This window comes from Pollicipes pollicipes, unplaced genomic scaffold (genome assembly GCF_011947565.3).
Source record: "Pollicipes pollicipes isolate AB1234 unplaced genomic scaffold, Ppol_2.1 Scaffold_5724;HRSCAF=6776_pilon_pilon_pilon, whole genome shotgun sequence".
NCBI classification, from domain to species: domain Eukaryota; kingdom Metazoa; phylum Arthropoda; class Thecostraca; order Pollicipedomorpha; family Pollicipedidae; genus Pollicipes; species Pollicipes pollicipes.
The window spans coordinates 12,487,298-12,514,850 of NW_023596746.1; the positions used below are offsets into that span (position 1 = coordinate 12,487,298).

Sequence of the window (27,553 nt, forward strand, 5' to 3'; positions counted from 1 at the left end):
CCGATGGCGAAGATGATGAAGGAGATGACGATAACTGTTCGGTACGTCCTCCGGTTTCGCAGCACCAGGCTGCACTCACATGGATTTCTCTCTGCGCTGCATTCCTGGCGCACAATGTCGTGCTCCCACTTGATTCTGAACAGATATGGGCGAAACAATGCGTCAATGGGCACCAAAACAAGCAGAGAAACGAGTGTGGACAGGATACGGTACTAACCTAGACACTCATGGCATGCAGTTGAGATACGGATACGGTACTAACCTAGACACTCATGGCATGCAGTTAAGATACGGATACGGTACTAACCTAGACACGCATGGTATACATTTTGCCTTGGAAAAATTACATTGGAGCACACCAGATAGCATAAATCAGACTGCAGCAATTTATGGGTGTGTAACTTTATTCATCAATATTACAGCAGACTTCAGAGGTAGAGCAGTGCAGCTCACTCAGTGTAAGCAGCGGTCTTTGTTGTAGGTCATGCGAATGTTAGGACCAGTCAGCATGTGCATTCAAAGCAGAGGTACCTCATAGTTTTCAGGAACGGTATTAGCAGTGTGCAGGTACACACCAGCCGGGGCATCGCTTTATATGCGTTCCGGGAGACCTGAGCCCCTCCCCTTTCTAATTTTTATTTGAGCCCCCAAACGTCGCCCTGAACCACCACATGTGAACAAAAAGCGAATACTGGCCCGAAGAAATGGATGTTTTTTGGAACGATTAGGCAATAAGTACACAGATGCATCACAATTAGAGGCATATGCATTTTGGACTGAGTTACGCCATGCAGCTACAGCTATATCTTTATCATGTCAATTCCTTCATAGTTAGGCCAGTCTGCAAATGTTCGACAAGTTTTTCGTTTGACAACACCTGGACTGAAAAAAACGATTGATTGCAATATGCGGAAGCTTTCAAAAGTATAAGAAGGTCCAGATAAAACTTAACTCGCGTTCTCTTCAACAGCGCCTAGTGTATTTGTCGCACAATCGTGACTGATGGTTTTTTAGCGCAAATTGAATGCAGGAACACGACAAGTGAAAGGTAGCCATCAGATTTCACACCTGTCGAATCGTGCCAACAAAAGGTACCCCAGATGGCCCCTGCCGGTTCAGAATACCATGCAGCTGATCTTGCTACAGGTGCCTGATCGTCCGATCATTTGTGCACAATGATTCCCTGCATCTTAAGTCTGAATGTGGCCTGAACTTTTGAATGTTTGCTGGCTTATCCATGTGGTTTTCGAGGATACACCAAAGCATAAGTCCAGGGACCACAGGTCGGGTTAGTGAGGGGCCCCAGCATGGCAGTCTTAAGCCGTTGTGCATTCCAGCGAAATGATTCTCGAACAAATGCAGTGGAACCCGTGTCGCGCGCGGTGTCACCCCGTTCCGCTGGAGCTATGTCATCCGTTGTCACCCCGTTCCCCATCCCGATCGATCTATTGAAGTCGACCAGGTCCGCCCAGAAGGGTGTCAGAGCGGTCGCAATGCTCGGCGCGTTCCATCCCGTCCTCTGGCGGTGCCTGGCTGTGGGCGCAGCTGCGGTCACCGACCGCGGGCTATCCCAGTCGCGGACAAACAGCGAACGGTCGGGCGGTCAAACGGCAAACACCGGTCGCTTTCGTAGCGTCGCATTACGGTCCGATGCGAGTCGGAGCGAAAATGGAAAGTATTAAAACAATCAAAATAACGCGCACCTCACTAGACAATCGGACAATTGCAATCAGGGTAAAGCGTCATTATACTGACCATGATTCAGTTAGGAAGGTCAAATCAGGGTAAACACCAAACAGCTTTCTCATTGGCAGCCTTGGGGTAGTTTATGACGCCCATTTCCAGTCCCTTGATCAGGAAAACGTCGACACAACCATACTAAACTCACGAAGGCAGGACTGGTAAATGACCTAAAATAAGCTCCACCAAGCTTTAGTTTTCATCAACTTGCCGTTCATGACGGTTATGCTACGTTCAAGTATACAAATTATCATTGAAGATTTTTGCTAATTTTGACCTTCTTTGGTCAGATGAGGTCACAGACCTGATGTGAATCCGAACAGCCTTTGGCCTAGAAAAGGTACCACGGTAAAGCTGGGGCGCGAGAGGTCTGAAGGCACATGAGACGTGGTTCTCAAGTTGGATCTTCTTCGACGTTATTTGAGCCAAAAGTCATAGCTCAGAGACCTGCAAATTTTGCACAAACAAGTTCACATAGAGGCCTAGCTATCCGGTGAATCTGGTACATCTATCAGCTTGGATATGTCGGTGGACTCGAATTAACAACGCACCCTCCGAGCGCGCCCCGGCTATCAGTGCCAGGTACCAGGTAAAGCGCCCCCGGTACATCGCTGAAGTACGAAAGGGCGTGTGCTGGTTTGTTACCGACTGCTGGTACCGCAGTGCCAAAATCCTACATCCGTTATTCAAAGCAATATCCGACATATTGGAGATAGTTATGTCGCACGTATCATATTTACAATAATCTAGGCTGGCCCCCGCTGGATTCAGCGGTTGCGCCACCATCCGCGGTATATGAGATAAGGAAAATGTCTTCCAAGTTTTGAAAGCATGACTCGATTTCCATGATAAAGCTCCAAAGCCGTTGGAGAACCTCCCACAGCAGAATTTCAACATTCGTGTTTTGTTACAAGCTTTGCGGTCGATGTCGCATCCTAAAAGCTTTCAAAAGTTTGCCTTCAAAAGTTCATATGCCGAAACTGGTCCAAACCAGTGAAAGGAGAAGATACAATCGACATCGGATTGCAATGCAAGAATATAAACTATGCGTTACAACACCTATGTCAAAGCATTTTGACTATATCTCATTTTGAAGTCTCCTGGCATCAACCCCCCGAGAAGGAAAACATTAATTCTCCGCGATGGATCACATGAACCGTTAGTTATAGCTCACTTTTTAGATAAATTAATTTAAAGCAAATGATAAACATCAAATACGCCGACACACACCTACCGCCGGCAAACTCAGGCACCACACGGCGCACATATTTTTCAAGCAGTCGTCGTCCGAGAGGTGTGATCCTACTCCCAGCGGTATTCCGAGCTGGCCCGTGCGGCGTAGTACAGCTTTGTTGCGAGCCCCTTGAGAGAGCGCGGAAAGCCAGGACAATCGGACAGGCGTGGGCAGAGGCGTCTGGCGCCAGCCAAACGGTAAGGCAAAAATAGCCGACACATGGGATGCATCTGCGGGCTCGATCATTCCTAGCGTCATAGTACTGGTGAATCAGCCTGAAAGACGAACGAGACTATCTTGTCCAATAATTACCACAGACCCGACGCAGAGCCAGATCAATACTGTGTAATCCGTTTGTCAAAACAGGAGGTTGGGCAAAAACAAAGCTTACCTAAGTTGTTAAGTGCATTAACAAGGAACGTTATTCACATGCATAAGACAGTAGTCATAGTCTTATTGATCGGAAAAAGCCAGGAGACTCCTGCTTTTCGTGACAATACAGGCATGGTGCCGAAATAACAACGCATCTCTATCTCCATTTCCCAGTTTTTTTTTCGATGAACATTGCTACGACTATTGTTTTATCTATACCAAAAACAGACCTTTCTGTTAGCTTTGCATCCCTTGCTCCGCCTTGCTGAAGGCTTGAATTATCGGCTAACATTGCATAACACCCACCCCAAAATGGGTTCAATCAATCAATATTATCACGGGCACAGCAAGGGACTTTGTTGAAAGTGGCGGATCTCAGTAAGGATGCTCATACTGATTTTGGACTTTCTATCGGGAACCTCTTATGGTGAAAAGGAGCAAAATGCGGCTCCGGGGGGAGGGGGGGGGGGGCAGTGTCTCCTGTTATTTTGAAGGCTGATGATCGCCGGTATGAAATCGCCAAACTCATGATGCCGAAAAACCAGGGGCTCATGGCGTTTCGTGCTGATATCACTGATTCGACCTGTCATGTCACCAGACGGTTGGCGAATGGCACGTTCAGATTTCGTCTGACGAATCCCTTGTTATCCCTGGTCGCCGTTGGTACTAGCCTAAGCGCGTGGTGACGAAGGACGAGTGGTGATAGCGCCCTCACCTGACCAAGTCGAGAGGTGTGTGAGCTTTCTCCAGACGTTCGACCATGTACTGTGTGGCCTCGGAGTCATCGCCGGACATCTTCCACCACATGCGCAAACCGAAATATAGCAGCAGAATGCCGAACACCTGCCGCCGTACATTGTCTCATTGGCAGTCGGGAAGGCAAACCGTTCGGCCAGCAATATATGGCGTGATCGGGATATGGCACGTTCGGTTTATGATCACAGGTGTGATGAAAACCGCCTTTGTTTATTGATCGATAGAACGTGCCTCGCTCAATATGAATGCAAGGGTTTGAACGTCAGGCGTCCACACGTTTGGACACCCGGCACTCAAAGCGTACATTACATGCAGATCAAATCCGCAGACAACGCATGCACAAACATGTTACGCGGTACTGCGCCTACTCCCCACGGACTTCAAGAATATGAAGCTAAGATATGGAAAAAGCAGCTGCGACTGAGGGCCGATCAGGCTTACTTCTATTTAGACTTACCACCGACGCGACTGAGCCGATCAAGACCACCACCTTCTGCCACGTGCCAACGCCAGACCACGATCCGCAGCCGGTGACCCGGATCCGACTCCAGCCTCCCCAGCCCCTGTTCCTGTACCTCATTCTCCCCTGTTCCTCGCACCACCCTCCACTGTCCTGAGTTCAAGCCACCAGCGGACTGGGCGCACGAAGACGCCCGCGCCAGCAGGGGAACAGGACATGCCTGGCCGTGGTTCTCAAAGTCACCGGCAGATGTCGGCCTGTCCGCGAGTCAAGGTCTGCCACTGCCCGGGGGTTTGGCACATTGCTGGCTAAAGGACGCCAGCGGACGTGGCCCATGGAACCAATTTTTGGGGCTCAGTTTGAAGAATGCAGCGTAGCAGATGCAGCATGGTAGCGACCACGCCAACGTCATGGAGATCACGCCACTTTTAGCATTTGCTATTGCATATTACTTTCGGTTGCTACGCCACAACGACCCAAGTCATACTTGATTTCATGCCTACGAGCTACCTTTGGAGGAAAATTGCTTGCAATATTTTAAGACCATTGCACTGTCCTGCCGTCGATGACATTTTGCCAAGATATTGCATGACACGAGAGAGAGAGAGAGCATTGCAACACTCAGCTGGCGAAATGGCCGGGATACTCGCGCAGTGCTGCAGGGGTGATTTTAACGCATGAAATGACAGCGAAAAATAAATTAATGCACATCTCAGTTCAGAAGAAATTTGAATAAGTTGTGGCGTTACCTAGCCTGTTAACATCGACCTAGCCCACAAGCTGGTGTCGTCTCCCACCCAGGGCAACCCGACCATCCGGTCATGTTTCATGTTTCACCGAAAAATCGTACAAGTTATGTGATGCGTAGAATCAACCCGGTCACAATACCAGGACACCTGACCTGAGGCTCACGAGATATGACCCAAGGCATTTGCATGTCCTTAGCGCTGTAGCAATAATACAAATTCGTGAAATATTACGAAAGTATGTGCTGTTGGCATCGCAGTCATTTAGGCAATCAAACTAAAAGCAAAAAAACCATCTAGATAAATTGGGAAAAAGGCCTCGTGACATATGCCGATGTTTATTATGTCAACTTTGCATAATGTCCGTTCTTAGTATCGTATTCTGCAGAAAACTCTTTTCGTGTGTTGGCTTTCTAAATAAAGATATGAGGGTACAAATGTCTACATCGTATTACCACAGTTCAAAATATAGCTAAACTTACTCATTTTGTTACCCGGACGCCACGGAAATGAACTTTTTTACCAACTATCATGCGGCTCCATCGCATTGAAAACCACTCACATCTCCTTGCGAGCTGATAACATTGCTTGTCTGGTGCGTTAAATCCCCCTAGCACAGTATCAGCTCCGTTTGACTTACAGGTCACGATGCCGAGAGCCCGAGGTTTTTCGTGGGTTTGACGTAACGTTGATATGCGCTCACCACCCAAGTTCCACGGGGCGCTGGCTCCGCACTATCCTCGTCCTTACTCTCGCCGTGTAACCAGGCGTCCAGTGTTTTCCCTGGTAGGGCGCGCCTGCCTTGGCATTAGCGAGCCTCACGGCGGCCTGGGTACGGGTGGTCTGGATGCAGGCGTTCTGGATAAAGCCATTCTGGGTACAGACGGCCTGAGTACAGGCGGCCTGGCCACAGGCACTTAATGTGGAGGTCAGTCGACGGGTGGGCCACAAAAGTGTGATGCGCGTGTGGAACAATATAGAGCAGGTGGTCTACATCCCTTTTAGTTCTACCCAGGCAACGAGTTGCAAAATATGTCAAGAGGTATTTTTAGGGTCTGCCTCAATAGTCGATCGAGTGGGTGTTGTATAACCATGAAATTACACATTGTATCATCCCCAGTCCTCGCCAGGGGTGGCACAGTATAGAGCGGGTAATTCTTGCATTTCCCTTCCCTGCCGACAAGCGGAAGGAGGAAGGCAGGAATGCGTTCTTGCTCCTCAATGTTTTGGGAGGCACCCTCTGCCCAAACGGAAAGTTGTGTGGCTTTACATGTGATATCAAAACTCAGTCTAGAAGATCCCTGTAACGGAGCTAGTGGCTAGTGGCTTACGAGAACATGGCTAATCCATGTTTGTCTCAAAACATTCAAGATTCAATCAGAACTGATTACTGATAAAAAAATACGTAGCATGGTATTGAACATGCTCGCTCGTAAGTCATAGCAACAACAGCCCCGAATCTCGGTTGCAGTCTTCACGTGCCGCGTGGCGTCAGCCCTGCGGTTATGATACTAAGCGATGGCCATGACCATGAGCGGACGATGGCCATGGCTATGATGGCCATGACCGGATGAAAAAGGTGGCGCAATTTGAGGAAGATGGCTAATGAACCAGGTGAAATCAGCACTTATCTACAACGTAGTGCAGAAGTAACCTAGACATAACCGTAATCTGAACAATGGGGGGCAGTTAACATTGCTGGTCTCCCACCTTCGAAAGCGGGGGCCATGGCTCAGCTGCCACCTCCTGTTCCTACACCCACGGTTCCGGTCGTTGGTCAGCATTACGGCCGGCGCCTAGTGGCTCGCCGCGCATTGAAGTCACTGCTCCAGTGACGTACGCTAAGGTTAGGCGAAGATGAAGCGAGAATCATCAGACGGTTTTACCTGTTTCATACGGCCTTGGCCTTGTGTGCTCGCGTGCCGCTCAACGATGTAAACTGGCACACAGATAGAATTGGGATTTGGGGACAATGGATTTTCCTGACGGACTTTTTGGTCAGGACGGCCTTCTTCCTGGTATGTAATAGAATTTTGTCGTAGCTCCCAGTGCACACAAGACTAAATGGTGTGGTAATGATGCTCGAAATGAAGTTCGGGTTTTGACATGCTTTTTGACTTCACTGTGTGCTTGTTGAACTAAGTTTCTTTGAACGAAGTTCACTTAGAAATATAATGTGCGGGTTGATTTAGTAAGTCATTGAAAAACATAGCAGTTGGTGATTGACAACAAGGCTAGGGTGGATGACTACTATTTACTAGCATTACTACTAGTAGTCTAATAGATGAAAGGGTCGTGAAGTGTTGAATCTGTCACCCTGGAAAGTGGAATCTGATCCTGTTACCTGGAACCTGGTACCTGGTGCATTATAATCTTAAGCTTTATGATGTTACCAATACTCTTGAGGTGTTTTGCTAATGCAATTTTGTAGTTAATGTGTACGAATTTGATCATTTTGGTGCAACCTGTCTTAGACAGTGCAACAGTCTAATGTATGTTAAGTAATCAAACAAGTGTAATGCTTCAAGTTTGTATAATGCATGTGCCTTAAGTTAGTTTCCTGCCAAGAGCATTATCTGCAGCTATTTCTCCCATATTGTGAGGATACATGTTTTGTATATAGGCATGCCAGCTTCTCTCTTTTTCACTCCATAGATCACAGCAATCCAATGATGACATCCTGCAAGGCAAATATTTTGTACACGTGCATGTAAAAAAATCTGTCAGTTGTCATGTTACTTCGCAGGCCCCCTGCCAGAAGATGTTTTAGCATGTTGTGACATGTGTGGAGGGAAGCATCTGACCTTGGATTGTCAGCTGCTTCTGGAAGCTCCCAGGGTATGTTTCTGGGCTGCATATCTTGTTTAGTATTAAGCACTCAGCCTGATGCAGGTAATTCTACCTTAGTGAAAACTGTTTGAGGAATTTGAGTTGAAAAGGGAAGTGCTTGGTTGCTAATGTTTTTAGTGGCTCTACATGGTGGTTAAACTAAATGATTACCACAATTGTTGCATGGTTTGGAAGCTCGGCTGAAGTTGAATCCATGCTTTACTCCTGTAACAAGTTATCAACAACATGATGACTTGTATGCCAATGTACACCATGCACAATGTAGTCTTTGAAATAATGCTGCTGTCTTGTTCCCACTCTCTCCTCCTGCCTCCTGTGTCATGTCCCTTGTCCCTGGCCCTGTCTTTGTCTCCACTGATGAATGCTGAAAATGTGACAGAAAGGATAGAATATCTCATTCAGTGAATGTTTGATAAATGTTTGACATGATCATGTGATGCAACCCACCCATGGTTGATGTTTTTTCATTGGTGTGTGTGGTAGGTCTGTGACAGCATCACCAGTCGGGCCCGTGTCACTCTACCGTCCATGTTGGGTCTGCGCCTCCACCTCGACTCTACTGTGTCCGTCACATCCACCACCCAGCTGGAGACCGGCACGTTGTTCGGACCGATGGTGGCGCCGCGCATCGACAGCATTGCCAACCACCAGTTTCCGTTAAAGGCAAGAGAGGGCACTTATCGTCAAACGCTGTCGGCATCCCAGCATGTCCAGTTATTTTATTTGTCCACTTCCCATCTATTATTGCTTGTGAAAAGAGGATGTGCGGTTGGCTTACCAGTATGATTCATAATCGTAATATACAAGCCTGAAAATGCAGTGTTAAGATTTCATGCAATGCAATTAAGGAGCTGCTTGACCTCCAACATCCCCCTTGTCAGAGCATCGTGAAAGTGTGCTATGCGTAACACAAGCGCCATTTAAGTTGTCATATGGCCTCTTCTGTCCGCCATGCAGGTGTTTGGCACCAGCGACGGGTCAGACCAGTTTCTGGATACCAGTGATGAGGATCAGTGCAACTGGATGTGTCTGGTGTCACCATCTTCGGAGCCACACCTGCAGAACCTGGTCTGCCTGCAGGCACGTGGCCGGGCGTTAGCTGCGGGGGAAGGGAGGAGCATGGCCCGATGGGGTGCTCCTAGTGTGGGTCGGATGGTTGGAGACGCAGACGCAGGCCAGACCTGCGACGCAGGTCTGACTGGAGGGACTTTTTCAAGGTTTGTAGAAAATGGGAAGCTTTTTGCAAATTGGACAGGGTGACGTGGACTTGCCTTGTCCTTGAGGCTCAGACGAGTCAGACTCCGACATCCATAGCATAACACCCCAGCTAGTAATCTTTTATTAGCCATCATAATCACCACAACAGGGTCAGTGTGGCTCCACTTTCATCACATACATTTGCATGGTACAAGACTCATTTTTCGAAAACATTTGTCCAGGCTGCTGAAGGTGCATTTGTTTGCATTTTTTAATGCAGCGCCCGTCTTTTCAACGGGCGATTCCCGCAATCATTGTCCACACCAAGCAGTGCTTATGCAATGTGAGCAGTGCCTGTGCCATGATTCTACCATCTGATCATGTAATGGCAGGTCAGCGGCTGCGTGCAGGGCGAATACTGAATGCGCCGCAGTGCACGGCACGGTCTGCCCCGCCCATCATCAGTTTGACGTCCCGTCACTCAGGGCGTATGCAGCAGTACTGTGTATTGACATAATAACTAATGATAAAAGGTGCCAATATCATACAATTTACCGGTCGATGGCATTTTAGGTCCGTGCACAACACGGCCGCGTGTGACGGTAAGCGGCTGTGTCCGTCAGATGGGACAGGACATCTACTACCTGGTGCGGCGCGCCGTCCCGGCTGGCTCCGAGCTGCGAGTCTGGTACTCGCCCTTCTACGCCCAGAAGCTGCGACACACGCTGGCGGTGGGCGTGCCGGGCCAGCCGCCGCCCGACGTCACCGAGGTGGTGCTGATACGGGAGCGGAGCCCCGGCCACCCAGCCGAGGTCAGTCCCGCTGCTGGCTCGGGACGCTCGGACCGGGGCGGCGTCAGTTCTCTGCGACGTCATGCGATCCGACGTCTGGCCCCACCTGCCAACCCTGTCTATCGTCATTATTCCCCTTCCATGTCACTGGACCTACCAACCCTGTCCATCATCAGTCCCCTCTCATGTCACTGGACGTACCGACCCTGTCCATCATCACCAGTCCCCTCTCATGTCACTGGGCCTACCGACCCTGTCCATCAAAATCAGTCCCCTCCCATGTCACTGGACCTACCCATCTGGCTGAGGTCAATCCCTGCTGGCGGCGCCTGGCGGACGTACAGGTGACACAGCGTGACCGCGCAGGCGTAACTCGCTCACGCTGGCGACACTCGCGAGTACTGATGATTGAGATTGCCTAAACGCAGCCACGAGATTGATTCTGTAACGTTAATGATTTAACTCCGACGACGGTCATGAAATTGCACAGAACGTTAACACATCCTAGGCACCTCCTAGGCAAGTGTTCTCCGGTACCCACTCATCCTTGCTTGTCACTTTGTTATGTTAACTTCACATTATGAACTGCTCCTGCCATGTTTATGCACCGTCCCCGTTCGCAGGCAGCGCCTGCTCTTCCTGCCAACACAGAGAGGCAGGGGCCGGCGGCGGCGGCCGGGCCAAGCCGGGACTGTCCCCTCTGCGAGCAGAGCCCGGCCGGCGAGGTGGCGCTAGCGGACCACCTGCTGCAGCGTCACGCCCGCCACCTGGCGGCCGAGACATCCGAGACCAGCTGCGCCCTGTGCAGCCGCCGCTGCGCCACGGGCCGCGCGCTGCTGGCCCACCTGCGCCGCCACCGCGGTGACCACCGCTGCACCAGCTGCCTCAAGGTGTGGGTCAGTTGTCTCCAACGTTGGGACCAACGGTTCTCACAGCTGTCTCCGGGGTGAGCCCACCAGCATGCCGATCTTAGGGTGGGCCCGTGGTCACAGCTGTCTCCGGGGTGGGCCCACCAGCATGCCGATCTAAGGGTGAGCCCGTGGTCACAGCTGCCTCCAGGTGGGGCCACTGGTCGCAGCTCCCGGGGCGGCACGGTGACCGCGGCCTCTTGCGTCGTCGCCTTGTGACCCTGTGCACCTCCCGCATAGTTCGCCTCTGATCTGACCGTGTCCTCTTCAGACGTTTGCAAGACGCCCGTCCCTGCTCTCACACCCGTGCCCGGGGCCGCAACGCGCCGCCGAGGGTCTCGCCTGCCCGCACTGCGGCCGGCTGTTCTCCTCGGCGGCCGTCTGGCGGCGCCACCTTCGCCGGCACTCGGGCGCGCTGCGCTGCGCCGACTGCGGTCGCCAGTTCGCCTCAGCGGCCACCCAAGCGGCGCACGTCTGCCGCACGCGCCTGCCTGTCGCCGGCCTGCTGCCCTGCCCGCAGTGCTCGCGCCGCTTCGTCAGCGCCAGCAGCCTGCAGAAACACGCGGCGATACACTCGCAGCGCTTTGCGTGCTCGTGCTGTGGACGGCGCTTCTCGGGCGGCGCTGCGCTGCGCCGCCACGAGGCGCTGTGCGGCGCCGACGAACAGCTGCGCAGGGATGGCGCCGTCGCCTGCCGGCAGTGCGGCGCCCGGCTCGCCTCGGCGCCGGCGCTGGCCGAGCACGCGCGCGCGCACGAGCTGCCGCACCGCTGCTCCACGTGCGGCCAGCGGTTCCGCGCGCGCCTGCAGCTCGCCGCGCACGTGTGCTCGCGGCTGGCGCCGGAGCGGCCGGTGCCCGAGCGGCCAGCGTCGCCCGAACGGCCAGCGTCGCCCGGCGCGCGTCCGGCCGCCTCCGCCGCCGTCTGCGAGGTGTGCGCACAGACGTTCGGCAGCAAGAAGGCGCTCTGGCTGCACCGGTTCACGCACGCCGAGCGCCAGTTCGCCTGCGAAGTGTGCTTTAAGAAGTTCAAGCGGAAGGACACGATGATGGCACACTTGGCGACGCACGCGGAGGCGCAGGTCAGTCCTGTCGTTTGAGGTGCTCTGGTCTTCAGAGGGGTGACGGGAAAAGCGGTCTTTCTCTCACGTCCCAGATGCCTCCCTGAATTCTTAGTGGTGGTCCATGGCATTTGAATGTTGTACTGGAAAAATCCCGTGAAGAAACCCATGACCAGAGATGTTTACATATCAATGTTATTTGCCCCATGTTCACGTCTCTGCGCCGTTGTATACTCACTGGGGGGGGGGGGGGGGGGGGGGGGGGTACATTTGCCTTTACTACAATGGTACCATCACTGTGGACACAGCAACCTCTCTTGACTGGTGCCCCGTGTGACGCCTTGCTCCTTGTCAGGTGCCCTGCCCACACTGCGACGGTACCCCGTGTAACCCCCCACTCGCCAGTAGGTGCCCTGCCCACACCGCGACGGTACCCCGTGTAACCCCCTACTCGCCATCAGGTGCCCTGCCTGCACTGCGACGGTGTCCTGTTTAACACCCCGCTCGCTATGAGGTGCCCTGCCCACAGGGCACCTGCGACGGTGGCCCGTGTGATGCCCAGCTGGCTGCCAGGTGCCCTGTGCGCACTGCGACGGTACCCCGCCTAACGCCCCCCCCCCCCCCCCCCTCTCGCCGTCAGGTGCCCTGCCCGCACTGCGACAAACGGTTCAAGTCCGCCAAGTCGCTGGCGGTTCATGTGCGCCTGCACACGGGTGACGCGCGCTTCCCCTGCGATGTGTGCGGCAAGCCGTTCGTGCAGAAGGTCAACATGGAGCGGCACAGGCGCACCCACGAGCCCGACCACCGGCTGGCCAACAAGTGCGAGACGTGTGGCAAGTGCTTCAGTAGCCGCCATCACCTGAAGCACCACCAGCTGGAGCATAGCCAGGTCCGTGAAGGAGGAACGGAGGGGTCTTACGGGCGGCTGCAGGGTGGAGAGGAGTGGGGCCGTAGTTAACGTCGTGCGCTCCATTTTTCGGAGGAGGAGCATTGGTTTGTGCCACGCAGACCTTGTGTTTAGGAAAGCGGTTAAGTCTGGAAGTTGGACCGCTTTTCTGAGCAGAACGCATGTCGAGGTCAGACTGGGGACTTCGAAAGCACAACAGATACGGTTAAATAGAGGTGGAGGGCCGTCCACGTGATCGAAAGGCTGTCGACCGTGCACACTTGCCATGCGTCGTGTCGGGGTGTTGGAAACTGTGATCAAAGATTGTCATGCTGCAGATGACCATGACGGTTCGGTGACCCTTGTGCGTCCGCCCGCAGGGCCGGACCCATCGCTGCTCGGCGTGCTCGCGCACCTTCCTGAAGCCACGTGACCTGCAGCGCCACGTCTCACTGGCGCACGGCAGCGGCCAGTACGAGTGTCCCTTCTGCCACATGACCACGCGGCTGAAGAGCAGCATTGGGTGCGCTAGCCGCGGCGAGTTCGCTCTTGGGACAGACGGCTGGTGCACCTCGGTCTCGGTTAGCAGCTGTCGTCACTTAAAACTGAGTACTGTGGGGAGAACTTCTGGGTATGCCATTGTTATATTTGAGACGCGGAGTAAGTGGTGTTTGTCTAAATGATTGCGACTTGTTTGTGACCATGCGCTTGCTCTGCCCGCTTGGTAGCCCGCGTTGTGCCCCCCCCCCCCCCCCCCCCTCCTGTTCAGAGAGGGCGCTGACGGTGCGGCGTCTCTGTGTTCAGCCGTCACATGGCCAAGATGCATCGGGCGGAAGAGGAGCAGTGGTCGGCAGATGGCTTCCTGGACTCGCTCTACAGTGCCGGCCGCTCCGCCGACTCGATCCTCACGCTCGAGCCGAGCAGCACGCTGCTGCTGGCGCTGCCACCTGCCGGCGACACGCTGGACTCAAGCCTAGCGCGCTCGCCGTCGGCGGCGCTGTTGGTGGACGGCGCGGACGCCGACTCGGGCGTGTTGCTCTACGTGATTGATGTGCCCGAGATGGACATCACCTTCGACGGACAGACGTAGCCCCTGCGTGGGATGGGGGAGCGGATTATACCCTACCTCTCAACGGGTGGAGACAGACGAGGCCTGAGGAAAGTGACGTGGAACCATTTGGCATCGTGGCGGTACATTTGCACATGGGTTTATAAACTGGGTTACGAGTTTGATAATCCTGTTAACACTTGTTTTTTAGTTTTAGATGTTTTGCCATGGGTCTTCACGAGAGATGTTGTGAAATGTGGTCGATATTTACATGGTGCAATTATATGTATCACGTTTAATCGATTGCAAGGCCTGTTACGCACAAACTCATGAGGCAGTTGTTTTTTCCTTGCGCAATGCACCTGTTGTTGAGACTACAAGAAGTGGTTTGCAGCGTGTTTTGCGTCAGTGTCATGCGACACAGCAAGAAATGAAATGCAGGACATTTTGTACAAAGCCATACCAATTTTATGAGTACACGGACTGCAGTCAACATTTGCAGTCAACTGACAGTTTTTACCACTACGGGCACTGCAGTCAGCATGCGTCACGGCCATCACGCGACAAAATCGTATCAGGCTTGTATAATCAATCGATACGCGGCCGCTACACACGATTTATACCGATGGTGAATTAAAGCCTCATTCCGTCTTTTGTGGTGTCGCGGGCTACGCTCTAGTGGATCAGGAAAACAGCTGAGAGTGTGGGCGGAGTCCTTTTTGACGCAGAGATTGGGACACCATCCCGCCCGCCTCGTTTGCTTTCGCTGGTTTCTTCGAAAGGGTTTGGAGCAGGTCGTTGATATTGGCGTACCTATTCAAGGCACTGCTTTAAGCACTGTGTCAAAATTTCGAGTTCGCACACTGCGTGAGGGCAGTTCCAGGGCGCGGCACCGAGGGTGTCGTCCACGAAACACGACAACCATGCCAAGATGGTGACCTATCGGACTAAACGCACTGATTTGTGGTGACAAATAAGCTAAATTGTTATTGCAATGTAGCAACGTAGCATGGCGGAGGCAATCCCAGAGCTTATGGACAGGAGTTTCCAAACGGTATGAAGTTCGTTGCGTGCCGCCAATGCAGGTACATACGAGGTACCTCTCGGTATCTAGGTGCAAAGCTTTGCACTTTGGCCGACGTGAACACAAACAATAGGCATACACACTGACAAAGGCGCGTACAGAGCCCGCGGAAGACGATACAGGGGAGCGAGGCGTCAAACCTATACAAACGCTAGTGTTATCACGAATGTATGGGGAGACGAATGTGTCTGAACAAAGCTGGAGGGAAAAATGCGCAGACTTCTTCAGGGGTGAAAGAAACGAGCTCTCGTGGTGTAGGATGCAAGGGCCTAAAAGAATGCATTAACTGGCTTTTTTTGGGGGGGGGCGTTGTCAACGGGACGAAATTACCCCGCCGTCCTTTGCGGCGAGGGCAAAACTGTTCGAACCCCAATCCATAAAAGATGGTACAGAAACGGCCCTTTGCTGTATGGAAATGATTTACGTATTGTAAGGCACGGAAAGGGTATTTTCAGTCTTTCGCGTGAACTCAGAAGGGTCCCTGTCTGTCTGGAAAGGATCCATCGTTGACTCGAAGAGGACCTCGCAGTTCCCAAAATTGTCCATTATAGACTCAAACAGACCGTTTAAAGCCAAGCAGGGATCAATTTTGGACTGAGAGGGTAAGAATTTCAGGTTCGAAAAGGCCCATCTCGCACCTTAGGCCTAGGAAGAGTCAATCTCTGGTCTGCAAACCCACGATAGGCTCAGAAAGGGCTCGCCTCAGGCCCGGGCAGGGGCCATCGTAGACTCCGAAAGCGGACCTTCATGTTTAGAACGGATCCATTGTCGACACTTAAACTCAGCGCACGGCCTCCTTAAGATTCAAAATATTAACGTCGTGGTCCGAGAAAGAGCCATGTCACGATTGACCCGGGAGGGCACAAATCCATCCCAAAAGTCCTGGTCTGCCCTTAAAAGACCCCGCTGAGTCCACGATAAATCCTTTCCAGACCTGAGGGACCACATCGGAACCTTGGATGTGCTTTTTTACCCGCCTACAATCAGAATGGGCCACCGTGGGTTTTGTTCGTCCCATTTGATCCCATTTCTCTATTGATCCCAAGTCATACTTACCTATACTCAGACCACACCTAGAGTATTGTGTACAGGCTTCGTTCCCATGGTTCCAAAAATATATAGACTGGAAAGAGTACGACGGAAGGCGGCTAGGATGACAAATGGGGTTGGCGACTTAGAATATAAGAATAGGCTTAGGGCACTGGATTTATATTCCCTGAGGTATCGCAGAGCTAGAGGGGATCTGATAGAGGTATACAAGACTATGAAGAGTATTGACTAGGTAGATCTGCATGGAGCACTCGAAATTAGGCCGAGACATAGAGGACACCAGTTTCATGTAGCAAAAGGTAGAAGTAGAACTATCACGAGACAGATGCCACTAAGTCAAAAGGGAGTGAATAAATGGCATGGGTTGACAAACATAGTTGTGGGAAGTTCCTCTCTGACAACATTTAAAAACCGTTGGGCAAGTTCTATCGCTCTAAAGACCCCATTTATAGCCAAATTTATTTAAGGTTAGGTGATTAGTTTTGAGGATGTGTACGGGACCTGGGATAGGCCAACATCCTAGAGCCTTTGTGGCCCTACGGATATTCTGTCTTTACGTCTTTATGCCTTATTTTGCAGCGCATGTAAGATTTAGGCCTAGGAATGAACCACCTCTGATTAGAAAAAACCATAGGGGCTTAAAAGGGCAAGAACTAGATTCAGAAAAGAGCCAGTAATAAGCTCAGGAAGCACATGTTGAGGCTGAGAACGGGCCATGAGTTCAAGCGGGGGCCCAAAAAGGGGACAAGTAAACGTATTGGGGCACGCATTACGCAAATATAGGCTTGCCAGCTGTAACAGAAGACCGCCTAAAAACATATATATGCATGTAAAAGATCCTTGGATATCACCAGTGACCAGTGGCAGCGGGAGCATGAGTGCTGGGGGGGGGGGGGGGGGGGACAGCGAGGAAACTGGACGCTCTCCCCCGCCATCTTTTAAGGTGATGGCAAAACTATTTATCTGCCCCCAACATCCTCACTTTTCAGGTAGCCCGCAAAGGGCTTTTCCTTATGTGGAGATAATTCATCTGTTGTGTTACCAAACAACCACAGGGCCAGCCTTTTATCCGGAAAGGGTTCATCTTGGCCTGAAGAGGGCCCCTCCGGACCGGTTTGAGGGCCGAAGGTCTGGTCGGAGATCGTATTAACGGGCCCAACTCGTAGGGCCGGGTCTCAAATGCCAATCAGAGGACCCTTCGCGTTCTGAGTTGATGAGGGCCCTGTGCCAGTCCAGGACCACTAGTACCGAACATTCGGCTCCGCTCCATGTCGATTTGGGCATGAGGGCCCATTTCTTGAGCAGGGAAAAGGCCTGAGCCCGTGATTTGCATTAGGCGGGATCCATGAGTCAATGAGGGGTTCCTGTTTTGGTCAGGGTCCCACATTGCATAACAGGGGATCCTGTGTTGGCAAGGGGCTCCGAGTTGGCCAGGGGCAATGTTTGAGGGGCCTCCGATTGGAAGGCCGAAAGACCCAAGGGGCTGGCTGTAGGTCACATGAACGATATCGGTCCTTACGGCCCTAACCCCAAATTTCAGTAATAGGGCTTCTGTCACCGATTTAGACTTTCATGGACAATATGAACCTCTCTTTTGTCCAGAGACCATCGGCATCCAAAAGTTGGCTCGAAGTCGGTCCAAGATCTGGAGACCCATTTTCGTACAAGGAGCAAGGCGCTGGAACTGTGGGTCCGCGATCTGCTTTGTTGGGGCACATGAAACAATGAAAGGACCCTGCGTCGTTCAGGGGCTCACGGTGGTCAACAGGAGCCCTGTGTCAGCAAGTGGCCTCGAGTCGGCCACGGGCCGTATTCGAGGAGGCCAAAGAGGGCCTGAATGTCCCTCGGGGCCGAAGATCAAGAGCCTGACTAGAAGGCTCAAGGGTGCAAAGGGTCCGCATGAGTTGCTGTAAGTTACATTAAGTACCCGCCCCCCCCCCCCCGCAGGGCCGCGAACTCACAGCCTCTTACCCGATTGGGGACCTCCGTGACAGTGCGGGCCTCTATTTCGACCAGAGACCAACCACACTGAACAGCCGGCTACGTCACGATCTGAGCCCTGGGGACCCATTTTTCAAGCAGGGTCGAGGCTGGGGCCCGTGATTTGCACTGGTCCATTGACGCCTGAAGCAACGGGGTCCTGTTTCCGAATGGGCCCCACGTCGGCCAGGGGATATTTACTGAACAGGGACAGGGACGGGACCCTGAACGGCAGAAGGTCTCTCGCATCTGTCGGGCCCTCTGAGAATGACAAGGAGATGTGAGAACTTATGGTGAGAGTCCGCAACAAAACACCCTGGAATAGAAGTGTAACGTAATGAAAGGACCCTGCAGCAGACAGTGACCTCCATACCAACGAAAGCCCCTCTGACCACATACGACGAGCAATCTTGTCACTTCAATGGCAGGTTCTACTTTAATCTGGGGCCAACTGCCAGGGTCAGAAGGTTTCCCACCCTCCCCAGAATGCCCATCTATTTGTAAAATCGACCAGTGAAACAAATTAAATCGAACAATTTTTGACCCTGCGTGCCACCAGCCCCGCGTGTCCAAAAGCTTTGACCCTGCGCTGCGTGCGTGCTCCCAATCTTAGGAGCAGGGACGGTGATGGGCGGTGTTGCGGTTTCCGTTAAATCGGACGACGTCAGCCGTTGCAGATAATACCAGGAGGCGGCCACCGGACGCGCAACAGCAACCGACCGTCGTGAGACGATGCTTCTAAAAGTCTTTCTCAAAATCACTCCGCGTCATTCAAAGATAACACTGTGGTGCATATTTCACCTTTATAAGCTTGATCTTGTTATCTGCACACTCTGATAGTTGAAGCGACACGAAAAAATAGAGGTTCTGCCTTTCGTGCTCCACCATCAGTTTACAGCACGGTTCGCGCTGCTCTAAATACTTATCAGTATATCCTCCCGGCTTGCCTTCTAAACGTGTAAATAATTGTGTTTCAAGTTGTTGTTTATTTCACACAATACTTCATTCTTGCATTGTACACAATCATGTCATCAAGACATAATTAACACATGTATCATGAACATGGAGAATGTATGAATAAAAAATTCATGGATGATCTGCACACAGATCACATATCACACTCGTGCATGATAATGCATACATCAGCCGTGCACCACCTTGGTGTCACACTTCCCGTAGTAAGGCACACATCAGAAAACTGCTCGCTCATTTAAACCCACCGCCAGAAAAAATACCCACAAAAAAGAGCGAAAGAAAGACCTACTACCCGGCAGGGTTGGGCGTCGTGCAGCAGTGGAGCAGCCCCAAAACAAGAGAACAAACACGTAGGGTATTACTTAGCACCATTCATGTTTTACCAGGCCGCTTTCATGCAGCAATCCAGTACATTAAGCTGCAAAATCGACCTGTTACTGCTGACATTCGCGATCTGTTTCTCGATTTATAGACGATTATTTATCAAACCCTTAACTCCTTTGTAGTTCGGCTCCACAGCGTGATGCAATAGTGTAGAGCGGACAGCATATTTTTTTGTGGTAAAGCTGATGAAATTAAGTGCACGTCGTCACGCTTTAATTCCGAACAATGCATGCCACACTGTATCTAAAGACACGATGGTTGATATCGTGAAGAGCTCCCCCCATATACGGTTTACTACATAACATTTATGTATAAAACGGGCTAACGTGTTCGCCTGATTACTATGTACACCTCGAGGGCTATCAGTAACATTTTGAATGTATCGGTATCGTCTCATGGGTATGTATCTGGGGAGCAGGCTATGTTGCAGTGCTCAAAATTGTGTGGACTTCGTACGTTTGCACGGCATGTTGTACATATTTTTTCCAACTACGGCCACAGTATTCTCATCTTTCTATCTGGTTAGTGCTCTAGGTGCACAGGAGCTTGTTGCATCTTTATAGAAATATGAGCAGCACAGCTTCTCAGTTCCAAGAGATTTTCCAGCAATCTGGGTCAAAAACATGTCTCTTTCCACCTCATTCAATTCTTGGTACGAACTGCTCCCTGGCTGGAGCTTCCACTTGTGTGGTTTTTTTCTGAAAACGTTTCACACGTCAGGGAGTTGACCCTTACCTGAGGATGTTTGAGGAATGTGTTCATCATTCCTGGTTAAACTGCCAATTATTTTGATCCCTTGCTGGTATAGGTGTTTTATAAATATGCCCTTATTGTGAACTCTTGTGCTTCTATTGTGTGCTTTAAGCCTACCGTGCTTTATATCCTGGGTTGTTACTTTTTAGCAACTTAAGGCGGCCATGCCAAAACTTTAGTTCCTCGCCATGCAAGTCGCAGTCTTTTACTCTGAATCGCCGCTAAGCTTTTCTTTGCGGACATCACACACGCGCACATGTGTACAAGTTGAAATGATGTCTGGTATTTAGAAAGAGTGATTAGGCCCTTTATTGCTCATGACCGCTGGCTTCATGAGTTAATCGTTTGATGTATTTTTGTGGAAATATGTTCTAAATTATCCGCCCCACAGAAGATGTTTGTGCTGAGCAATATACCAGGTGCTTTCACTTTGTTTACGGACAATATTCCTGAAATGGACTGGTGACTGTCCTTTTGAGCACCTAACCACATCACCCGCCTCTTGTCTACGTTTAGAGCCAGCCCAAAAGTTTTGCTGAACTCATTCACAACGCGTAGCACTGCCTCTGATGATTCATTGTCCCGGCAGAACAATGCTAAGTCTTCAGGACACAAGCACAAGTTAACCTCTATACCATTCACTATGACTTCGGAAATCCATTATCTTTTATGCATATCGCCAAAACGTCTACTGCCACGTCGAGTAACATTCCACTAAGTGGAGGCCCCTGGAAAGAGCCGCAGTTGCACTAAAACAAGTCTGGTGCAAACTGTCGACAGGCAAATTATTGTCAGAAAAGCATCACTGTATAGGATTTTAATCCGGGGTATTAAATTATTCCAAAAACTACACGCTTGGAGAACAGAGATAAAAATCATGTTGCAGCGAACCGAAGTCGGCCCGATAGTCGCATGCAATCATTAATCATCCAATCTGACCCATATCACCACAGCCAATGACATCTGCCCCTAATCTTATGTTTTTGCCTGTAACACAGCCCTTTATAAGTCCAGTTTGTTCTGGAGGCACCAGTTTATGAATGATAGCCAATGCAAGGTGCAATAACTTTTGCAACCATTTTATAGATTATATGTAGCAACATATACATTTTTATCTTGTGATCGAACCAGGTCTCCTTTGTTGGGAATCAGAGTTGTAATTTCTCGCCGCTGGGATACGATAAAACCGTTAACGAAAGCGTTATTGATGTATGTAATCACGGTGTTTTCGAGATAACTCCAGAAGCGCGCAAAAAATCCGCCGTAAATCCCGTGACACCGGTGGTCTTATTTAACGCTATTTTGCATTCTTCGCTGTAAATCCCGCGGTACCGGCAGTCTAATTCAACGCCAGCTTGCATTCTTCGCCGCTGACTGGGCCTTCACATTGCTCATGTTCCTGATCGGTGAGTTTTGGGATTTAATCACTCCAAAGAAATCACTCAATTATCTATCATTATCATTATCATTATCTAAGCATTCCTCTATCGGTACCTTTTGACATAAACACATCATTTGAATGTTCCGTGTAGTGTCCTGGGATAGCTGCATTGTCTCGTAACACTTGTCCAGCGTGATTCATTTCAGTAATTGTCCTGTGCACGTGCATTTCCTTACCCCTGCTCGGAAAATGAATGGTCACATTCTTACCGTCCTCTACCCACATAGCCCCGCAGGCTATTACTGCCTTTTTTGCACGTCATGTTATGTCATCCAGTTTCTGTACACATATTCCATAAAACATTCGTTGTTTGTTGTCAAGATTGTTGACATTTTTTTTCTACTGCCTTAGCCTGACCAGGCAATTGCTTTTCTTGCTTCTTTACGCCATATGCCATCGTTTTGTTACGCCAAGTACTTATTACCCGTACGCCGCAAAGCAGCATTTCTAGGTTCACCCTATGGCTCATTTCACCGGTGTAAATGTCCAAACCATTTCTTGCGCGCATTATTTCCGCAATCACCGAATCTGCAGAGCCTTTGTCTGCCAACACTTTATTGCAAAATCTAAACAACCCGGGGCTCCGTCGGCGCGAGGCAGACGTGACAGTGGTCACAATGACACTATTGACACAATGACACTATTGACACAATGACACTATTGACACAATGACACTATTGACACAATGACACTATTGACACAATGCCACTTCTGACGCCCGCGCCTCAATGTTGGCTGCACGTCAAAGTTAACGCAAAGTGTCTCACTGACAATCACATAATCTATACGCGATTGCAATGACAGGCCCAACTGCCACCATGTGTGTTCCCTCTCAGATGGGTTCAAATTAAACTATATATTTCTGAGACAAAACCCGTTAATGATGTCAGAGAGCCACTTACTGGCGCTCGAAACCTTACACTTTTCGATTTCCGCATCGTTCAGCCCAGAGTGAATACTGAAGCCCTCGCACAGCGCTGTGTTTAATTGAGCAAAGTGCACGAGCACATCCCACACCCTATCAAAGAATGCAATTTTGTCCTTCTTGGATAACAACCCCTGGCGCATGCACACTTAAAATAGCAAAATAATCTCCACCAATACTGAGTCGGACACCGGCCATTCGTTTCAGGCCGTCGCTAAACTGACCGCAAACCGACCCACCGAATCGTCTAGGAAGCGAGAATGCCAGCCCCGCCTGATGTACTGTTCCATGGCTGAATGTGACTGCCGCTACCCACTTACTTTGCCACATGATTTTCGTTTTGAATCCGGAGTGTGTCGCTTGCAATATTATTATATCATCTGGATGTGTGAAATATAAATAACGGAAAATTGTGCGTCTCTTCTGTCGATATCGCATACCCTGCGTGTCAAAGCTATTCAGGTGAGTTTTTGTGAGCTGCTTTTTAATTATCGGCCCTGAGACTGGGGTGGAAATTAGGTGTAATTTTATTTTCTCTCATCGGCCCTGAAACTACGGAAGGGAGCTGGACGTAATTTTATTTTATTTTCACTACCGTGGGACATCCATGAAATACATGTCACAGAATGACTCGGCATGTTACAAATATTTCGGGCCTCTGATCGGAACCGGCCACTTTCGGCATCATCTTCCTCAAGACGTGATTGACGCTATGGGCACCGTCTGGTTCTGGCACACACACACACGGCACTGCATTTCTATGTTTGCCAACTTTTCTGATGAAAACCGCAAGCAGGTTCAAAGGGTGATCGATTTTTGTACAGGAGCCGTGTCGGGGGAGGAAAATTCGATGGCATATCGGGCAATTTGGGACGGGCGGGCTTACCTTCAAGCAGTTGCCTGTTTACCTTTATCTTACGGCTGCCACAGTTGCCCAGGCGGGTGAACCGTATTAATCTGTTCTTTCCTTACCGTCTACTCTGGACTGCACTATACTTTACCGGCCATAGTCTCTTTTGCCGTCTTACCTTTACTGAACGGCCTGCACTCTCTGTCCAACCAATATTTTGATTTCTCTCCATGCGCTCATGGCAGGACGATCGCCTCCACCTGTCATGTATCCGCTACGAGGCTGGCAGACACTGCTTTGTTTACTGTGTCTTAATAGTGTACAACAAACTTCCTCAAGATCTGTTGGGAGAAAGCTCGGATCTTCTGAAAAGGACTGAAAGTGCTCTTTAAATATCATGATTTGACGTGTTTATCGTGACTGCTGCTCTGCGACTTTAACCGCTGTTTTGTTTTCACTAGCATTGCTTATCGCCGTTTCCTAACATAATTTTGTTCGAACGTTGTTTTGCAGGTTGTAACGCAGTAGCTTTGTTCAGCTGCGTACCTACGAGAGTGATTTCATGTCAATAACTCGGCTCAGCCTATGTGCACGCTGTTTGGTGTTTCGCCACTCTGCGACGCTGGGTTGAAAATAACTACATTCTCTCTAGACATTCTGTAACATTGTATGACGGTCCATGCATATATGTATATATATATATATATATATATATATATATACCCTCTCTTCCTGCATGTATGTGTGCGTGCGTGCCTGTGTGCGTGCGTGCGTGCGTACGTGTGTGTGTACGTGTGCGTGCGTGTGCGTGCGTGTGCGTGTGCGTGTACGTATGCGTTTGTGTGTGTGTGTGTGTGTAATTCGTCAACGTTGTAAAGCGTTACGCATCATCATCAGGACGAAGGGACAATAGTACAAAGTTACAACGAAATATGACTACATTTAATCGACATCGCCTGACACGGCAACGGTCGGAGCTAACGCAACTCAACACGACCTCTCTGGCATAACATAAATATTATTTCACGTTGGGCGTTTTTTTTATTGTTTATCCCATGGTTGTCAAATCAAGCGAAGGATATGTTCTGCCCAAGATGCTAAAATTGAAAGCCAAAAATGGGCTGTCAGGTGTCCACGCATGCTCTGGCCTAGGGGAAGGGCAGTTTTTGTTTCTACAGCACGTTTTTGTGACACTATTTGTGTCACATATGACACATAGTGACATACGACACATATGACACTGTTTGTGTCATATGCGTGTTGTAAACCATTATGGTTTATATGACAGTTTATCTTGTGTGACGCTTATGTTCCTCGCTAGTGCACTGAACAACTTACATTATGGTTTATCCCGAACGAGCGTCTTTTTTATTTTACCTAGTAATACACCCGTTGTTCTGTTAAACGCATCGTGGGCTAATTTAAGCTACATAAGTTGATCCGCACATGTTGTTATGAGTCAGTTCTTAGTGCGTAAGCTATGCACATATATACAAATACACACACACACGCACACACACACACACACACACACACACACACACACACACACACACACACACACACACACACACACACACACACACACACACACACACACACATATATATATATATATATATATATATATATATATATATATATATATGCGCGCGCGCGCGTGTGTGTGTGTGTGTGTGTGTGTGTGTGTGTGTGTGTGTGTGTGTGTGTGTGTGTGTGTGTGTGTGTGTGTGTGTGTGTGTGTGTATCCTCGGTAGTTGTGTGTGTGTGTGTGTGTGTATCCTCGGTAGTTGTAATGGTTCTTTGCTTAGTCACGGCGTTCTTCAAATTATTCAAATGCATGCTAACTCTTTTCTCATTAGATATATGCTCACATCTCTGTCGCCTCACTGTTCACTAAAATTCGCGTGCGCCGTGCATTGGTGACTATGAAAAGGCGTTGACAATTGCATTAATAATAGCTAATGCTGTCCTTGTCACAAGGTTTTTTCTACTTCTTACTTTCCGAGAACGTTTCATATATGGGATTATCTATCTACACACACACACACACACACACACACACACACACACACACACACACACACACACATATATATATATATATATATATATATATATATATATATATATATATATATATATATATATATATATATATATGTAATTGGCTCTGAACAAGATGATTTCCGCGGTTTCAGACACATTCCCCAAACATTTTGACATGCTGAGTAAAAAGAATGATGCTTTCAAAATTCGTGGAACATTTGGAAGTAGTGCAAACAGTAGCATTCTTTTCAACTACAACCTTTCATCGCCACGTGCGCTTTCATAAAATCAAGCAAATTTAGATACCAACCCTTGGTAGGGATTACCTAACCTCAAAAACATGATGGCACTTTATGTACAAAAGGTTTTTGCGACAGATCAAAGGCAAAAGACAGATGAAGAAGTTGGCAGCAGTCCTGTCATGACGCAGCGCGATGCAGCACTCCCGCAGTGCAATGATGCAATCGTATATTTATTGTTCAGAAACACGCATAAATATTTCATAACGACGATATACGATATAGCGCTTTCGACAACAGTTAACGCGGCATCAAATGAGGGCGAGGCAGCTGCTCCTAATCGCGGCCAAGACAATTTTGAAGGGAAGAAGTCATGGCGTTGCGAAGGAAGGAATGCAGCGGAAAGTCGACCGGAAAAATGGCTTGCTTTTTGCTGCATATACTCTTACGGTCAGCTCTCGTAAGCAGTGAGGGCAATTTAGAACTCTAATCGCTTTTGAACCAGGGTGGGAGTGAGAAATTCCATCGCAAAAAGACCGCAGGAGGCAGAAAAATCAAGTTCACAAAAGACCAAACTTATGGGCTAGTGAGAGATGCTTCAACAAAACAAAAACATGCATTTGAAGTTGGCTTGGACGTAATATCATAAACCTGACAAAACTGTTTTGTTTTTTAGCATCTTAAGCCATTTAAGTGGAACAGAATACATTAACGCGTAGTAATTTCATAACAGTGTAATGAGCGTCAAAAACTACGTAACACCAATTATCTGGTGCTGCACTTTGCACTTCTGTTCCACAGTATTTTTAAAAAACAAAACAAAGCAAAATAATTCAACGACAAAACAACAACAGAAAATTCAACAAGCATAAAACGTTCTAACAAAAAACCTTGGACTCCTGCACATGAGCGTATCACCGAGTCCAACGCAATAGACATATCTGGCTTCTGTTAAGATGGGGTCAGGGAAAACAAACCTTATATTACTGTTAGTTACAGAATACCAATGTTTATTTACATGAAAGTAGCCTTACTACGCCTAACCTAAAGAGGTCTTACCTCATCCCATCCTATCCAGCCTGTTTGTATCACAGCAGCATTTGTGAGTCACTGATTCTTGCACAATTCCTATTGCCACTTGTCATGCAATTAACTAACTTAACCTAACTTAGGGTAGCCCATGTATTGAACATCATCTCCAGTCTTACTAAAATCCATACAGTTCTGCCTATCCTTGAAAATTTGTAGCTCTTCCCCCAGAACTATATTTTCACTCCTCAGTTCTGCACACATACTCTGCACCCTCCCTAGGTCTTCCTTCAGACCCATAATCTCCTGACTAATCAGCTCATACCCGTATTCTCACTTTCTTGCCATGGAACTCATTTTTTTATTTTTTTGTTTGTTTGCTTTTAAGCTGTTTGCTATTCTTTATATTCTTGTGCTATTAAGCAAACTAGCACTCACACTACATTACTCAGAACCCTATTTAACAAGTTGATTTCAACTCAGAATGGCTTATTCTAATTTCTCTTAATTCCAAATGACGATGACCGCAGATATGACGTCACTAGCAGTAGAAGTAAATATCCGTCTGCAGCAGGTGGTCACTGCAGAATATGCTGCAAAAAACGAATTGAGATGCGGCATGTGTGAAAAGATCACCAGATAAGTTACGAAAATACATCGCGGGAATTCGGGAGATTGTACTCCGTCTCTATACTACAGCTCTTGAGCGATAGATAATTGCTACAACCGATAACCATCACTCACTGGCT

General features: G+C 49.3%; 2 protein-coding genes and 1 long non-coding RNA gene across 3 annotated transcripts; 2 read left to right on the plus strand and 1 right to left on the minus strand.

The window, feature by feature from the left end:
- Nucleotides 1-2: 2 nt before the first annotated feature.
- LOC119104010 (uncharacterized) lies at nucleotides 3-4,625 on the minus strand. The gene is made up of 3 exons (XR_005094854.1): nucleotides 4,560-4,625; nucleotides 4,062-4,189; nucleotides 3-135 (listed from the first exon to the last, which is right to left on the minus strand). It is a non-coding gene; the product is annotated as an uncharacterized LOC119104010 (long non-coding RNA).
- A 2,617-nt stretch (nucleotides 4,626-7,242) lies between these two features.
- LOC119102682 (PR domain zinc finger protein 15) lies at nucleotides 7,243-11,310 on the plus strand. Its single transcript, XM_037226140.1, has 7 exons — nucleotides 7,243-7,326; nucleotides 8,055-8,146; nucleotides 8,642-8,821; nucleotides 9,116-9,238; nucleotides 9,979-10,167; nucleotides 10,770-10,948; nucleotides 11,295-11,310. Exons 1-7 carry the CDS (start codon nucleotides 7,281-7,283, stop codon nucleotides 11,308-11,310), a joined length of 825 nt encoding a protein of 274 aa, XP_037082035.1. The 5' UTR covers nucleotides 7,243-7,280.
- A 623-nt stretch (nucleotides 11,311-11,933) lies between these two features.
- LOC119102683 (zinc finger protein 467) lies at nucleotides 11,934-14,087 on the plus strand. The gene is made up of 4 exons (XM_037226141.1): nucleotides 11,934-12,132; nucleotides 12,752-13,000; nucleotides 13,378-13,520; nucleotides 13,802-14,087. The coding sequence occupies exons 1-4, from the start codon at nucleotides 12,097-12,099 to the stop codon at nucleotides 14,085-14,087; spliced, it is 714 nt and encodes a 237-aa protein (XP_037082036.1). The 5' UTR covers nucleotides 11,934-12,096.
- Nucleotides 14,088-27,553: the final 13,466 nt, after the last annotated feature.

Coding starts and splice junctions, on each gene's coding strand:
- LOC119102682 (XM_037226140.1), top strand. CDS start 7,281: ATGGATTTTCCTGACGGACTTTTTGGTCAGGACGGCCTTCTTCCTG. Junction 8,147..8,641: donor TGCTTCTGGAAGCTCCCAGG/GTATGTTTCTGG, acceptor TGTGTGTGGTAG/GTCTGTGACAGCATCACCAG. Junction 8,822..9,115: donor ACCACCAGTTTCCGTTAAAG/GCAAGAGAGGGC, acceptor TCCGCCATGCAG/GTGTTTGGCACCAGCGACGG.
- LOC119102683 (XM_037226141.1), top strand. CDS start 12,097: ATGATGGCACACTTGGCGACGCACGCGGAGGCGCAG. Junction 13,001..13,377: donor ACCAGCTGGAGCATAGCCAG/GTCCGTGAAGGA, acceptor GTCCGCCCGCAG/GGCCGGACCCATCGCTGCTC. Junction 13,521..13,801: donor CGGCTGAAGAGCAGCATTGG/GTGCGCTAGCCG, acceptor CTCTGTGTTCAG/CCGTCACATGGCCAAGATGC.